This window comes from Spea bombifrons, chromosome 5, assembly GCF_027358695.1.
Source record: "Spea bombifrons isolate aSpeBom1 chromosome 5, aSpeBom1.2.pri, whole genome shotgun sequence".
In the NCBI taxonomy this organism is placed as follows: domain Eukaryota; kingdom Metazoa; phylum Chordata; class Amphibia; order Anura; family Pelobatidae; genus Spea; species Spea bombifrons.
In genome coordinates this window covers 34,751,672-34,768,860 of record NC_071091.1, presented here as the reverse complement: position 1 = coordinate 34,768,860, position 17,189 = coordinate 34,751,672, and the positions used below count along the sequence as shown (strand labels likewise).

General features: G+C 36.3%; 1 protein-coding gene across 1 annotated transcript in view; it reads right to left on the bottom strand.

Annotated features, from left to right (window-relative positions):
* Positions 1–17,189, bottom strand: part of CNTNAP2 (contactin associated protein 2) — a 650,026-nt gene that overhangs the window by 79,994 nt on the left and 552,843 nt on the right. Inside the window, exons 14-15 of the mRNA XM_053467334.1 lie at positions 14,366–14,522; positions 7,453–7,580 (exon numbers count right to left, since the gene is read on the bottom strand). Of these exons, the coding sequence (XP_053323309.1) occupies positions 7,453–7,580; positions 14,366–14,522 (285 nt within the window). The remainder of the gene's footprint in view (positions 1–7,452; positions 7,581–14,365; positions 14,523–17,189) is intronic.

Genomic DNA, 17,189 nt, shown 5'->3' with positions numbered 1-17,189 from the left:
GGACTGCCCCTGACATTTTGGGATTGTTATTCGTTTACCTTAAAGGGCATAACTCGGAAAGTGACTAACATTGACCAAATAAAGATTATGTAAATTTAATATAATCTTGGCCAGTGCCAAAAGTATTTTGTTTTCCAAACTTCCTTCAATAACTTTAGTAGGTCCTGGAAGGTCAGCCAGCCTTTGATTGACATGCAGTGGCAGAACAAGCTGCACAATTGGGGCCGATATAGGACAGGTCTTTCCTCCTTTGGCTTTGGCATGAGAATGTGTTTGTGACATCATGATACGAAATACAGATGGTTAATAATGGTGCATCAAAACCAGTGGAGGAACATTACCTGCCAAAATATTTCAGCGGTGGTACATAATTCATAAAAGATTCAGTACAGATTATAATAAGCAATGTGGAGCTGCATGTCTTATGTCTTAGAGATGAACTGCATATGTAATATCCCAGCGTACACCAATGAGTATAATACTCTAGAATAAAACAATATTTCAAAAGCCAAAATCCCAGAGAGAGGAATATTTCAGAGCCAAAGTGCTAGTGGTTTGTAGTTCAAGGCTAATGGAAAATGTGTGAATGTTAAACTTCATAGTTGGAATTAAAGAAAAGCTCAATAGAAATCTTTTGTTTTACAGTTATGAGCATATACATATATTTTTATTCATATGGAACTTAATGATGTACTTAAAGCTTTATCCTTTGCATCACAGTTTAAGTGACAAACAGTAAAAAAAAAGTATACTTGCATGAATACATTAGAATAATAGATGCCTGACAAAATTGCTTTTATTTACAAAAGTGGTAGTTCCAAAGATGGAAACTTGCTTCCGTTGTGGGGCATATGCAGGAAGTTGATGTAAGGAAATATTACAGCCTAAACACTTGAGATAGGTAGCGCCATGCCTGGTGGATTGCTGGCTGTCAACGCCTCATATTTATCCAATCTTCCATTTTGGAAGGATTGGGTAAAGCAGAGTGCAGCCACCGATAGGATATAACCAGTGTAACAAGGTGCGGGGTGTTGTTGTGGAAGGGGTATACATTCCCCCTCGATTTTTGCAGGGTTTTCTATGACATATAGGGCAGGCTGGTGCTCCACCCCGCAGTTTACATGCACCTGGACTGACCCAGGATCCAGGCCAGGAGTTTAAGCTGACTCCAATGCACTGGTCAGCTGCAGGTAATTAGCTGCACTGGCTGCAATATAACCTGACCTGTTGGACAGAAGAGAGAGAGTTTGTTTTGGAAGCAGCAGGGCTTGCTTTGCACAAGAGAGACCATCAAAAAGGTTGGTGGGATTACGGTTTTGTTTTTTAGACCCTGTGTAGTGAGGGAAGTTATATGTTAGTAAGCGCTCAGACGAGCTAGGCTTTTGTTTGTAGAGAATTTGTGTTCTATGTAATCCTGTAAATATCTTCATACGTGGACTACAAATAAATCGTGGGTGATTACCTAATTGAGATGTGGCGTTAATACCCTAGAGGACCGTGCTGTTTGGTACCCTGTGTGGGTGCAGGATCACACCAGTCATACACTGAGTATAAAAGCATTTATCCTTTTTGGTGGCTCGCCTTAAAGTGCCAGGGCTGCCAATCATACCTGGAACTTTTAGGCTCCGGCTACCCGGAGCCCCCTCTTGCAGGATGCGGCCAGGACTATCCGCTGACATCAGCAATTTCGCCGATGTCAGTGGGCATTCCCGCTGATGTCGCGGGACACATACCCATTTAAGGGGGGAACAGGTGGGGAGTCAGGTGTGCCAGGACCCTGCTGCCTCGACCTGGAGGATTCAAGTGTCGACTCGGAGAACCCGGGGTCTCTGGGCATGCCCCAGAGAGTTCCCGGGTATGCCGCCAAGTCATCCACAGTTCGGCATTGGATAGTGCAAGGGAATATGCATTGCCAAAAATATATTTAAAAGTACGGAACCATTTAAGCAATGGACTAGGTACAAATTTCTTAAATTTCCATTGTAAGTGTAAATACCCATGAACACGGACCTGCGGACACACATTTTCTACATAACAATTTTTAAATGTTATCGCAAATGTAGTTTAAGTTTTAAGGACTCAAGATAGTTTATAGTCATGACTGCTGATTTACATATACTGTTGGCAATGTCAAAGTGAATTCACTGACAGAATTTAGCATGCTGTCAAATGTGTTTTCTGTACAAAACAAAAAGCCTTGACATTTTAATTGCAATAAGTGTTATTCAATATTTATTCCTGTATTTAATGGAAAATAACATTGTCTGCATTGAACAGCTCCTCTGTTATTTGTTTTGAGTCTTTAGCAGGTAATGTCTGGCACCTTAACCATCAAGTTTCTTCATATTCACAATAAAACGCTTCCAGACTTCCAACTTGTTTTTGCGCTCATTAAATGTGTTTTTTGTCAAACACAATTGAAATTACAATATGTGTAAAAAGTCAATCTAGTATTTAAAAACTGGTCATATTTCCATAGCAACAAATGGAATGAACCAATCAGCAGGCATATTCCATCGGTTGCTATGGTTTTTTTTTCTTATTTATTGCATCAGAAACACCAACTATACATAAGCATAGCTGGGGATGATGTAGGTTGCTTTTTTGGGTAGTCTGGGTCAGTTTCTTGGGGCAGGGGAGTAGTGTTACACCTACTACCTGTACACTCCCTGCCCATTTAATGCTGTCTGGGGCTAGCCCCTCCCCTTATACGCAGCTATTACCAACCTATGCACAGCTAGCATTCATAAATGAATATGAACACTGGGCAGGAAGTGGCCCATGCAGGGCTAGCTCACTTGTGAAGCCACTTCCTCGAAAGGAGAGCTCCGGGTAGCATGCCCTGGGCAGTTCTTAGGTATGGTTATTAGGCCACTTAGGTTAATGTAAATGGCCTCTCTTCCATCAAATATTGGATATGACAAATAGAACCAAGTATATGCAAATATAATGACCCATGGTTATTAATTTCACACTGATACGTTTCAGTGTAAACTCAGTCCCTGCAGCCCTGACTACACCGTTGCTATTAGCTGTCCCTGAGGCAGATGCATGAGTTGTATTTCATACCTTTAGAGAATGTCCAGGGTTTCTGAAGGCTGGACAATGAGCTTCATACTCCTAATGTCACGGAGTTCATATCACCTGCAGATTTTTTTTTTATCTGTAGTACACTGTAGTAAGCATTAAGACCCTGCATCAGCCATCTTGAATCATGAACCAAGACAGTGTTATCATTAACATGAGTACTGTAGAGCCACTAAAGTTATCATAGCATCTACTATTCTGCATTTCTTTTATAGCATATTACCATCAGTACACAGCACCATGCTTCTCACCTATCAGTGATTTGACTCGCCTGACTAATTATGTGATCTCTCAGTGACCTGAAGACTTTGGCAATATTTGATGAGGGCATGTGTACAATTTCTTAATTTCTTAAAGCGTGCAGTATTGTCAGTATATATATCACGTAGAAAGACAAAGTATTTGCTTAATGTTACACTGGGGATTATAATGCATTGTGTTCTGTTAGCAGAATATATACGATACACTGATGGTATCTAATTGATCACTAACTATTGTGGTGCCCTTCATTATTGACATTATTGATTTTCAATAATATATATATATATGTTTAGGAATTTCCTTGAAAATAGGTTTTAATAGATATGTCCCTTGTTCTTTATAGGATACTCTACTGATCTGTATTAAGAATAATGTACTGGACTTCAATCCAGCATAATGGTATACCCCCAGCCACTATATAAAGCTCCATTATCTTACGTGTCCCCAAAGTATAGAAGCATTTCAAATATAAAATAAAATGTTACAGATTTAAATGTAGATTTTTAGAGCTTAATGTCCTATAAGCAATAATAAGGCTTTTACCAATGAGATAGTGTAGGCAGCAAAACCTTTGCAGCAAGACCTCTTTTTATACAAAACCCCTCTTTGTGTACAGTAGACGCACCTTTAATGTAAGCTGTGCCAACATTATAAATGATAATTCAATTAGCGAGTAAAATAAATCACTAATCTTATTGAATTAATAATGGCTTGAATCAATCCTTTAGTAACCATTGTAAATTAATGCTGTTATTAAAAGGTAGGAAAAAATAGGTAGGACAAGATTGCAAACTCAACTGGGAAAACAGCGTCATTGATTTCAGTGTTATAATATAGAGTCTCCATTATTGCAGGAATTTATACTGTTTTCAGTCTAAAGTGAAAGTTTAATGTCACCTGCACAGAAATAAATGGTACATTCAGAAATGCCTGACAACGGACTCATTTAATCAGAGCTTGCTGTGTGTAAAAGTTATGTGGAGCATGTTTCTCTAGAGAACATGTGGATATCGGTACAGGTTCTTTGATCTCAGCAATTCTTTTTGCTTGGTACTGGTGGCAGAATTGTACAGTGGAACCTCGATAGTTTAACTGATGCTGTGCCAGAATCCAGGGTGTTAATAAACTTCAAGGATTACAGCAGTGAAAAAATCATATAGCTATGAGCTTCCCTAAATGCATACAATTCTGCATACTAATGTATTAACCCAAACATGCACAACTTCAACTCTCCTGTGTACACATACAATACTGTCGTGGAGAAAGAGGGCAATTTTTATTCCTTTTTTAATGGGGATTCCTGGGGATCCCTGTTTGTTTTTTTATAGCAGGAGGCTATTTTGCATGTTCCGGGTGAAGACATGCGAGTTCACATCAAACACACATGCTTTTGCGTAAAATGTAAAGTTGCAGGCACTCACAGTGAATCGGCTTACGTGTAAGGGGATGTACTGGACTCAAGTCTGCTCAGCTGAATTAAATCTTGGGTGACTAATTGCCTTCATAGTGTATAGATCCATTTAGAGCGATTAAAAGTACTTGTGTTTAATGCAGTTACATTTTGTTTCTACAATGCTACCTCCAACTGCATTATGCTACATAGTACCTAATGAGCAAAGAAAAGTAAACTTTGCCATTGGACTCAGCTTTTAATATGCTAGGGGACAGAAAATATTTAAAGGCTTTTTGATGTGGGGTGAAAAAGATCAAACCACAATGCTTTTCTGGCGTTGTCATTCCACATGATCATCTCCCATAAAATCTTGGGTATAATACCCAATACCCAATGTACAATCTATGTAACAAATTTAAGGCTTTGAAACTTTACATAAAACGTCATGTTATTTTGTTCACACTTATGATATGTACCCGCTATCTCTGAAATAAGGGATATTTATTAAATGTGAGATTTTACAGTATTTACATAACACACACATGATGCCCGTTTCCTCCAATGCCACTCGTGTTTCGTGTGGAATGTGTGCATGTGTGGAGCTATGGCACAATGGCAATTGTAGACAGTTCAGACTGGCCAAAAAAGTATTATGTTGTAGTTGGAAAATCTGAAAAAATATCAGCCCTTGAAATGCTCATCTCTCATTCTCATCCTCTGCCATCTCGGAATTAATCACAGAAGCACAGAACAAGAAAAATCTTATCATATGTATCAGATGACGATAATGTACTAACAAAAGCAATCCTATTAATCAAGGCACTTGAAGAACGAGGATGAAAAGCCCTAACACCGATGAGTTTCTTAGGATTTATTATTATTTGTTCTATAATAAACCTGGTTAATATGGAAATAAATAGCAGTGGTAATAGCATTAGCAACAGTGTCCCATCTGTTAAGTGCTTTTTTATGTCATTCGTATTATCTCTTCTCTCAAAGTAAGTATGATTGCCAGCCCTTTTCTCATTAGCTACAAAAAGACATACCATAGAAAACCATATTAGCTATTTCTTTGCTGAGAACCAGTTCACTGCACAAAGAAAAACATTGCTTAATTTGATTTAAGTTAGTAAGGTAGTATTATTTAATAGGAACATGCGGTATATGTTTGATATAGTCACTATGCTGTCAAACTTTCTTAGTATTTTTTTTTATTATAGATATTATATTTAACTACCTAGAACTATTTTCAAAACATTTGATTTATACATAAGGGCTGAGATATGTGGCTGAAGGTGATCGAATAATAATAAAAATGTAGTCTGAACCAATTAAAAATAACCAGCAACCTAACAGCAGGGCAGAATTAAGGCAATGGGGGGGGGGATCATGCAGAACCTGACAAAAATGAAGCCAAGATAGGTGGGATTATGCAAATGTGTCAGCTCAGTTGCCAGACAATTTGTGTAGTCATAAAAAATGCCCTGTGGATCAATTAAGCCCATGGATGTGCACAATGCTACAAGTATACATAATTACTGTGTATACTCAAAATATTCAAATTAAGGAAGTAACCTTTCAAAAGAAAATACAAATACATTGGTACTGTATAGCCTGACAATACCTTCCTTAACAATAACACAAAAAAGAGAAAACAAGTTAAATAAATTACACATTTGTTTCTGAAGTTGATCAAAAAAATGTCAAACCCCCACACACAACGACTTGATTTCCAACTTTGCTTGACAAAAGAATAGCTCATATCCATAGCATTTGTTGAAGGGATACATTACACTTGATAGGATTACTGGTGAAACATGTTTTCTACTCTTACTGTGAAGTCTTTGCCAATATCTCAACGAATTGAATACTATTCTTATTTGAAAATAAGTTTAATGGATGTGCAAATCTTTCATTCAACATGGTACGTATCTACGTTATCACATTATCACATAAAGTGTTATCATAAACAAGAGTATTGTAGAGCCACTCAAGTTATCATAGCATCTACTCATCTGTATATATGCTTTATAGCATATTACCATCAGTACAGACATTTTTAGAAACAGGGATATATTGATTCAATACGCTTGAGGTTCGTTCTGTATACAAATGTGCAGGGCAATTCAACACTTCTGACTGCATGCACAACAAGTGTTCTTAGCCAAAATTCACTGAAGCCAGAAAATACCATATCACCAGAGCATGCACTGTGAGAACCCCCAAAGCCACTAAATCACCAAATAGATAAAAGGAAATATACAAAAGGATGTTGACAACAACAGTTGGCCAAGTTTCCACACTTATTCTGGGAACTCTGCCAGCTGAATAATAAGTTATAAGTGGCCAAATAAAGAGCTGGGCACGTTCCCAGACTTATCGTAAAAACTCTGCCAACTCAATGTTAACTTTTAGGTGATCAACTAAAGAGCTGGCGGAGTTCCCCCAATGTGTCTGTCCTGATTAATGCTAAATGAGTGTCTTCATGGCTTTTGCTGCAGGTGAGTCTTTACTAAAATACAGTGTTCCCAAATCAAGACAAAATGGCTGGAATACCAAACCAAGTATCTGCTATATAAAAGAGGGTAAGTTTTATACGTCTCACTGGAAACACAACCATTTTCCAGTAAAACTGTATTTCAGTTAGGACTCCCCTCTCATGGAGTGCCTTGATATGACATGTTTTAGAAATACTTTTTATATGAACTTACTGTCTCCATAACAGCGAAGAGGCTCAACTGACAACTTTGCTTCTGAGTAAGGTCGATATGTGTCCCCAACCACAACTTGGCTGACTGGGAGATGATCTTTGTAGGACAAGAGACCTCCATCTTTCCTCCTTGGACACAAGAAATACAAAATATACCACTGTTAATGTAAATTTGACCAGGCAAAGTAGTTCACATCCTTAATTGTGCTGCTTCTTACAATTCTATTACCAGGAAAATTACAGGGAAATTGAAACATGGACTACATTGTGTACATTTTGTAATTGTTTCTTAAATACTTGGCTAAAAGTCAATATACCGGTACTTGTCTAGTGCTGAAATATAATGTAGTCATTTTTGAAGGCATATGCTTAAAAGAACAATTGCATATCCCTAATGCTCCTACATACAAATACAATTATAAGGTCTTTCTCTGCAAAGACATTTTAGGTGTTTTGTAACAAATAAATGACCAATGGACATGAAATACAAACAAAGCGGCTTGGTATCCACAGTTGATATTTAGAAAAGGTGCCCATTTATTGAAAGAAAATCTTGTTTGCTTTTTCTTTTAATGTTTCTAGCTAAACCATCTTTAATTTACATTCTAATATCACCATATGAAATGTTAGTTCTTGAGACGCCATCCATTGTGATAATACAATGTTGAGTGATTAATAACGTTTTTGCTGAGAATTTAATTTTGTTTTCGTAATGTAAACATGTTGAATAAGGTCCAAACTATTGCTTGCTGTACTAAAAGCTTTAATAAGTGCTTGGTACGATTACGAATAGTTTTGCAATAGTTTTGAATGGTCACAACACAGCACAATTCATGAACTTATTAATACATACTTAATACGTCCTGAGCAAATCTGTAATTTCATGGTACTGATTTTTTAAATCAGTATCATCAATATAATATTAAAGCAATATTAAAATACCGGTATATACATAATATCAAGATGACTAAACATGGCAATAACTTTCCAGCTTTGTTTAACTAAGTATTTCGTTACTCAGCTGAGACAAGCTGGGAGCACTGAAATCACTTTTGGTTATCATTAGCTTTTAGATGCTGTTGATGCACGTATTGCTATATTATTTAAATCCCGAGGAAGGGACCTATGTGGTTTTGAAACATTGATTTAAAGTATCACAACTGCAGTAAAGAAGACCAGTATAGGAGTTATTGTGTGTCAACACCTGGCACTGACCTATCGGGCGTTTGCATGGGTCACTCACCGTTGCTGCCACTTTTGTGACAGATTTGGTGCTTTAATATGCAGCTGCATGTTTTTATTTACCTGGGATGTATATTTGTGGTGATTATTTATTCTAGGTTCTTGCATATTATCTTGGTTTAATAAAGATCTCTTAAATATCTGAGCTAAAACTCAGTACTTGAATATGCAAGTACCCAAACACACGCAAAAAGCTGTACTTAAGCGTTTCTGTTCGAAAATAACGTAAACATCCATTTTTACAACAGTTTTAATGCTTTGCCATTCATCTGTAATAATTATTTACAGCTTAATGCCTGAGAAACAGTAAGCACATTTCCGTTAATGGCTAAACAGAAAGGTAATTAACAGATAGTTTTCACTAGGAATGGCAGACTGCAAGAAAACATGGGCAAAAGGCAGATACTTGTCAATTTCCACAGCTTGTAAACATGGACATATGTCTGCAACTATTATTTTTATTTAAACTACACTGTTTTTTCATCATCCTCTAATTAGCAAACAGATGACCTTGTTAGAAAACACCCACATCCTACGCCGCATGGAAAACGACAGATGTGGCTTTCAGTTGTATCATTTTTCTTAAAACAGTGCTTAGAATTCATCTATCGACAATTGTCACAAAGCATAAAAAACATCTGTAAGGATTACGGTATTTTAAGTAAAAGATACAACCATGCACTCATTGATTTTATGAAAGATTTTATTGGAACTGTACTAGAAGTGTAACTTACTTTTATTAAAGAGGGACTCCCGCCATACTTTTATATCCTTTAAATATTGTCGTATGTTTGTAAGGGAATTGTGTGTAAATTTATTGCAAAATGTCTTATACTGCAACGTTATCGATTATTTATTATTACGGACCTCTACCCATGATTCTCTGTTTTTTTGTGAAGCTTTGCAACCTGTATAGATCAAAATATTGCACATGATGCAGTGTGCAACAAAATTGTATAAATATTAAGTCTAATAATGGTGTCAACATTCTTACACAAGTCACATACTGTTTCAAAAATAGCAAAATGCATCCTTACGACAACAATCTATATGTATGATGCTTCTGATGTGAGCCCAGGCTAGCACCGCCCCTTAGTGTCAATTTTAGTATATTCTATGTCAAGTTACCCTTTTAAACCAGGGACAAACGGGTAGGTCTTAGTGAAATGTCTCCTTGAGGTGTTTATGGTATATTCAATCACACCAGAAAACTCTATAAATAAGTGACAATGGAACTCTTGAAATAGAAGCCCTTAAATAGCCCAATTAGGGTCCTCATAACAATACGGTACCCATAATTATAGTCCCTTTAAAAACCTGGAATGAAGCAGGGATTTCAAATTCATTCTATCTTTAGGATTTAGCTGTGTGACTCTATGAATCTTGCCATTCAGTCTGAGACCTTGAGATCTGGTAAACAACACCTAGCTACTGTTTTTAAAGCATATGCCCAAGCTTTAAACATGATGTTCCACCAGAATGTAGCTATTGGAAACAGTAGCAGTAGACGAGGTAGGCCATACATAAAGAGAAGTGTCCATTTAAATGCTTCTGGAAATCTAGGATACATACAAGGAGTTTAGCAAAGCCTGCTGTCCTAGAAGGGATGTCATAATTTAATATACTGTAGTTTACTTGTGCCGTTATATATATATATTTTTTTATCTTACTTACATAGAGATATAAGCTTCAGTGATCATCATTGGTAGTGGACACTTGCTGTTTATTTATGTATGATTGATAAATCACTAATGCCAGCATGTAGCATGATGTGTCTAAAATAAGATTCATTTTTGCGCTAATTACCTAATTTTCTTATTTTTCCTTGGAAAAAAGGGGTTATTGAATCCATATTTATATAACAGGACAGCGAAGAACAAATAAATCATTTAACATAGAAAGGCTGTGCGCGGGGTTTTCTAAATATTCCAAACCACCACCATTAAAGGACACGCAGTGATCCAATGTCATGCTGTTATGCTTTTGTTTTTCTCTTCCATTCTTCTCATATTTACTAAAAACTTTTAAATTGCAGTATGACTTTTTTGTATTATGGTAAGTAAGCTGAGGATGAATATGACATTTGTTCTGTCTCTTAAAAAAATGAATTATTGAAGACTGTTCGCATACAAGACAATTCCAAATACCATTCAACCTGACCAGCAGAATGCACCTCTTGGACTTCTCAGGATATTTATCTAGTGGAGTATGCTCACAACATTAAGATTAGAAATACTCCCAGAGACCCTGTATCAGTTTTAGTAATGTATCAATGTCACTTCTGTTCATTTACAGTTTTAAATGAGATTATTATAATTGACTGCGCGATGGACGCAGACAACCCCTGCTGCTAACCGCACCTCCTTCCGGCTGCAGCGGAAGTTGCCTACACAAATCTGGGAGTCACCGGTAAGTTTTTTTTGGGGGGGAGGGGCAGGGTGTTAAATGGGGGGCATAAGGCATTTCTGGAGGCAGAGTGCTCTATGAAATGCCTTTTAACCCCCTTAATGCCACTCTGCCTCCAGAAATGCATTTTAACCCTCTATATGCCACTCTGCCTCCTGAAATGCCTTATACCTCCCTATATGCCACTCTGCCCTATAATATGCCTTTTAACCCCCTAAATGCCAGAGTGGCATATAGGGGTATAAGGCATTTCTGGAGGCAGAGTGGCACATAGGGTTTCAAAAGGCATATCATGGGGCACAGTGGCATATAGAGGGTTAAAAGGTATATCATGGGGCACAGTGGCACATAGGGGGTTTAAGGCATTTATGGGGCAGAGTGACAAGCCTGGGGCAGATGTGCATAACTGGGGGACAGGTTGGAAAAAATTTTTTTAAAACAAAATATTTTTCTCAATCATAGCTTTTATTTAAAAAAAAAATAGTTTACATGAATTAACATTTACTGGTAAAACTTTTTTCCTATAGGGTCGTCTTATATTCAGGCTTTTTCTTTTTTCCTAAATTAATATTCAGATTTTGGGGGGTCGTCTTATAATCAGGGTTGTCTTATAATCGAGCAAATACGGGTATATGTGTAAGGGTGTGTGAGCATGGATGTGTATGTGTAAGAAAGAAAAAGAGATAATGAGATGGGGAGAAAGAGGAGAGAGATAATGAGAGATTAGGGGAGAAAGAATAGAGATGGGGAGAAAGGGGAGAGATAATGAGAAGGGAGAGATAATGATAAGTGGGGAGATATAAAGAGGCAGGGAATCATAGAGAAGGTGAGAGATAAAAAGAAAGAAAGGACATAAAGAAAAAGGGGAGAGGTAAAAAAGAAATGTGAGAGAAAATGGAGAGATAAAGAGAAAGATTACAGAGAAAGCGGATGAGAGATAAAGAGAAAGGTGGGAAGATACAGACAACAATGAGAGATAAAGAGAAAGTAAAGATATACAGAAAGGGAACATGGACAGGAGAGATAAAGAGAGATAATGAGAAGGGTATCAAAAAGAAGGGGGGGATAAAGAGAAATGAGAGAGATAAAGAGAAAAAAAAGGGATAAAAAGAAAGAGAAGTGATTAAGAGCAAAGGTAGAGCTGAGATAAAGAGACTGTGTTTGTAAAGTATTTGTATGCTACAGCACGCGTGTGCATGCAAGGGTAAGTGTAAGCCGGTTTAAGTGTAAGGGCAAGTGTGAATGTGCATGAGTATGTATTTATTCATAGACAGGCATTTGTAAGAGTAAAGTATATGTGTGCATTTTGGCAGTCTCTCAGTTACTTTTTGGGTCAAAAGGATATAGAATGAATAAAGTGTGTGTCTGAGGCAGAGTGAGAAGAGCACTTACTGAGGGTCCTGTGGATCCAATCTGGGCAGGTCCTGGGGATACAATCTGGGTGCTGGGGCAAGATCTTATGTAGGTAACAAGATGATTTTACCCTGCTCGACCTTGCTTTTGAATATGACCACGCTATGGTGATTCATTTGCAGATTTGATTTACAGTAAAAGACATATACACAATGGTGCATATTATCAACTTTCGTAATATAAATGTAAATTGGGTATGCGATGAGGTAATGCGTTGTGAACAAAGGCCCTACAGGGGCATTCAATCATTGAGACGGCAGTCCTGACAGTTGCGCCATAGTGTGCAGAACATTCTTGCAAAAGACAAGCAAAAACACTGTGTTCCAACCAGATTTCTTTTTATAACTGTTACTTTTATCAAGTCATTGCCATAATGACTGGCAGTGGAAATTCTGTGGTGATGGGTACATAGAATTATTGTTACCTTTTACATTTATTATCATATTATCGTCTCCTCTCATGCCAAGGGGTGATTAAAACAGTGTAATCAGTCTGTACATTAGGAGTTGCTAAGGCCGTAGGAAAATTATAGCGGTTACAATTGATGACACTGCAGCTGTGTAGTCTTTTGGACATAAAATAATGGAAACAAATGTTTTAATGGAATAATTATGTTAGACTGCAGTATAATTGGTAACTGTATTCATTATACCTCTGGGAAACCGCAGCATATATATATATATGTTTTTTTTGCACAAGTCAGCAATTAATTAGTATAGTCCACACTTGGCCTTTATTAAACGTCAAACACCTGTTAGGAATCTGAAAAACTGCCTTAATCACAAATTAATCAGTTGTGATTAATTATGCAGGCACAGATTCTACACTGGTTATCTGTTTTGTGTTATTTTCTTGCAAGTTAGCAATGTGACAAGTGCCTGACATCCTCTGCGAAAAGTAATTGGTATTAAAAATACAGAGTTCTCTGTTATTAAATCATAACTCTTATGATCCTCAGCAGTATATGACTAGAGACAATATCCTTAATATCAAAGCCTTAATATCAAGGATACTGTATCATAGCAAGTATTGCTCAACCTTTTGGCTGGCTCTGAGTTTTGGGAATGTTTCATGAGCCCGCCATTTAAGTTTAAAACCTAAAAACATAATAAAACCCACTTATACTTAAAACAAGGATTATTGAAAAAGTTATGTTGTATAAAAATGTACCCATAAGGTTGCAGAATACATTGGTGGTGCCAGGGCTGGATTGGTGATGGCAGGGCAGCCCTGCCACTTTAAGGCCAGCGGCTTCCTGATGATGTAAGTGTCGCCAACCGCTAGATATGTGCGAGTGCGGCAGGGGGACTGTGTGGTGCTGTTGGCTCACGCGGTGTGCCAGATGGCCTGCTCGTGACTGCAAGCTACAGAAAAGTTAACCTATTCTGTAATGGTGGTGTTTTCTGCAGTTTAAATTCACAGACAATAGAATTGCTTTAACAGCTTCTTATTGTACAATTATACTGTAGTACAATAGCATCCAGGGCATAACAATTCAACTTAGTCTCCTTATTCAAAATTCAGCCCTATATTATCTGTACAACTCTGGTAAAATGGATAGAGATATGACTGATAGACAGATAGACATATAATAGATAAATAATGTCAGAACATAACTACTAAACTGCTGTAATTCCTCTATTCATATTACCCTTTCAAAGTGGGTTATAGATATTAGACAATGACTAGGCTAATTCCCTACATGCAATGGAACTTCCCAAAGACACCATAAAGCTTACGTATACTTTAGTGTTCTCTTTTACTAATAATATGCCATTCTTCCAAAACACACCACATACCAACGGAAGTTTGTGTGTTATTAATGTATGTTGTTTAGATAATGTAGGTCTTACCATTGCCTTTGATCTGCATCACAGTTACAGTAGAACTTGCTGACACTGCAGTTCCTTTCAATGCCGCATGCGCATTTCTGAATCCCAGGGCCAGAGCCTCCCCAGTAATGATGCTTCTCGTTGCCTTTTCCAACCCACCATGTGTATGGGTTTCCATCTGAGAATAAGAAAAATAAATATATATGTATATGTAACTGCAGCTATTATTGTACCAGATCTCTCCTTAATTCTATAATAATTCGAATTATTTAGTATTTTTGTCTAGCACAGATTTATAGTTATGGATAAGTAACAGCTAGAAGTTCATTTTCTCTTCAACTTCAGCAACTTATGATAACAACTTACTAAAGGGAACTAAGAAAAAGCTAGAAATAGAATAGAATATATTAATCATTATAATCATTACAATCATTATACAAATACTAATCATTATACAAATGGAAAAGGATATCTGAGATAAAACATAATTGATTAAAACAATAGAAATTAATCTAATATATATATATATATATATATATATATATATATATATATAGCTGTCCCTTTTTTATGAACTGTCATGGGATGGTACAGAAATAAGTCTTGATTGTAAGGTTACCTGAGCCTGATATATTTCACTATTTGTTCTTTTAGATTCCTGCTCCTCATTACCACAAGTCAGAAAATGTCTTTAATAAATATATATAATATATATATAATATAATATATATAATTTGAATTCAAAGTAGAAAATGTTTAATATATCCCTATTTAACATGTATTACATTTTGTTTTATCTTGATTATACCACGCTTCATATCTTCACAAATTTAATTTTAAAGACCAAAAAGCATGACAATAACAATCCAGTGAGCCTCATCCTTTCACATTATAAGCTGCTCTTGTTAGTTCCAGTTAAAATATTCCACAAAATCAGTTCAAGTTGAAGAGGTGTCCCAATTTTATCTTTCCACAAAATGCATTTTTTAAGACTAGAAATAAAAACTAATTTTGTTTTTTTTTTTCTTGGCGTTCTAACCCAGATCGTTTTCATTTTCAAGGTCGTTCAAAGGTTTAACACTGAGAAAAGTTCTTATGAGAGATTTCAGCGAGATAATAGCAAGTTTGCAACTCAATAATTACACTGTCAATTATATTCTGAACCCAAGAATGTTTAAGAAAGTAACCTGTAGACAAGAAAAAACTTTTCAACAACCTTTATCTTGACTGAACACTCTGGTTCTTAATCTTTAGTCAATCTTAGTCAATCTCTACTTTAATAGTGATTGGTCATACACTTGGTATAAGAATAAAGATAAAAGGTGCTTATAAATTGACTGTATAAATAAAATAAAAGTATAAATAAAAAAAATTCTACCATTTGGCACAAACCTTAAAAGTGAACGCATGTTAAATGGATATTCAAGTCCATGTTTCCTACTTACGCATCTTGGTTTCAGTAGAGGCAGCCAGAGGAGCAATTAGACATTTACAGTTTAAAGAATAACTGCACTAATTTACATTTAGTAAAGTCCATTGGATACCACAGAAAATCCGACTCCAATATGCATTAAAGTTAAACCCAAAAAAATATTTTGGAAAACAAAGGTGACCCACTGCTTTAGCCATTTCAAACATTGGAAGTTATGTTTGAAAAACACAACTGTTAAATGTCTGGTTAATCCTAATAAATATTATTTATCCTAAAAAAAAACTAATGCCAACCAGAGGGATAGTTGGTGTACAGCCTGGATCTGGTGTAAACCTTCTGATTCTTTTAGTTCTAGCTTATTAATCAGCTCTGCACATCCTTCATCTCAAGAAAAAGTAAGACAATTCTGCTCTAGATAAAAATATAGTTTAACTTAAAACCATACATCTAATTCATTATCAGTCTAATCATGTGTGGACCAAGCAATCTTCACTACTGCCAGTAACTTACTTTCTTTATAATTTTTCTTCTTTGTAATAGCTAATGATCAATAACAATATTTTTGGATGCTTAGATTAAGTTATATTCTTTTTTTGCAGCTGTGATAATGTCACCGAAATAACCCCCTATACAACTAGAACATATAATTTCAGAACAAAAGTGTAAGTGTTGTTTGGAGACGTTGCTTTTGTTAGAAATTTTGAGTAGGGACATATGATTCAATTAACATTTAATTTAAGCAATGGGAGTACCTCCAAATTTCCTTTTTCTAAGCAGCAGGACATAGTCTGTTAGAACATCACTTATTTTGCAAGATTCGCATTCTGCTTTTGTTAAAGCGGCATTTGTATAGCCTTAAGAGGTTTCATAGAGTTCTACAACAGTGCGCTGTAATAGTAAAAAATGAAATAAGAAAATTAGTTCTTGACAAAAAAAGTATGCATGATTGGTATTAACACTGCCAAAGTATGGGGATTAAATGATCAAAAGAGGTTTGATCCATAAATCAAATCCCTTTCATTTATTTATGTGAATACAAGAATATGAATTCCAAGTCCCATTTGCATTCATTTCCAGCAGGGAAGCTAAAATATACTTACTGCAGCAGTGTCATGGCAATTCATATTAATGGTAAAAAAAGTATTTTTGTATAAAATATGTAAAACCGTCCTGAAATGTCCAGAGTTTAGGACACAGAACATATGGGGGGATATGTCATAAGTCACAAATGAACTATATATCTAATAGATTGCTTTATTTTTCAATGGATTTTAAACGGACTTGCGGAAAAGAGAAGCGTTTCTGCACTGCTCTCTCTCCGCGAGTCCGTCTGCATTATTCTAGCTTCTTGGAGTACTTCTGCAAAGGGGCGGAGCCATGGAGCACACCACGGGGGGGGAGCCTCTCCCTCTT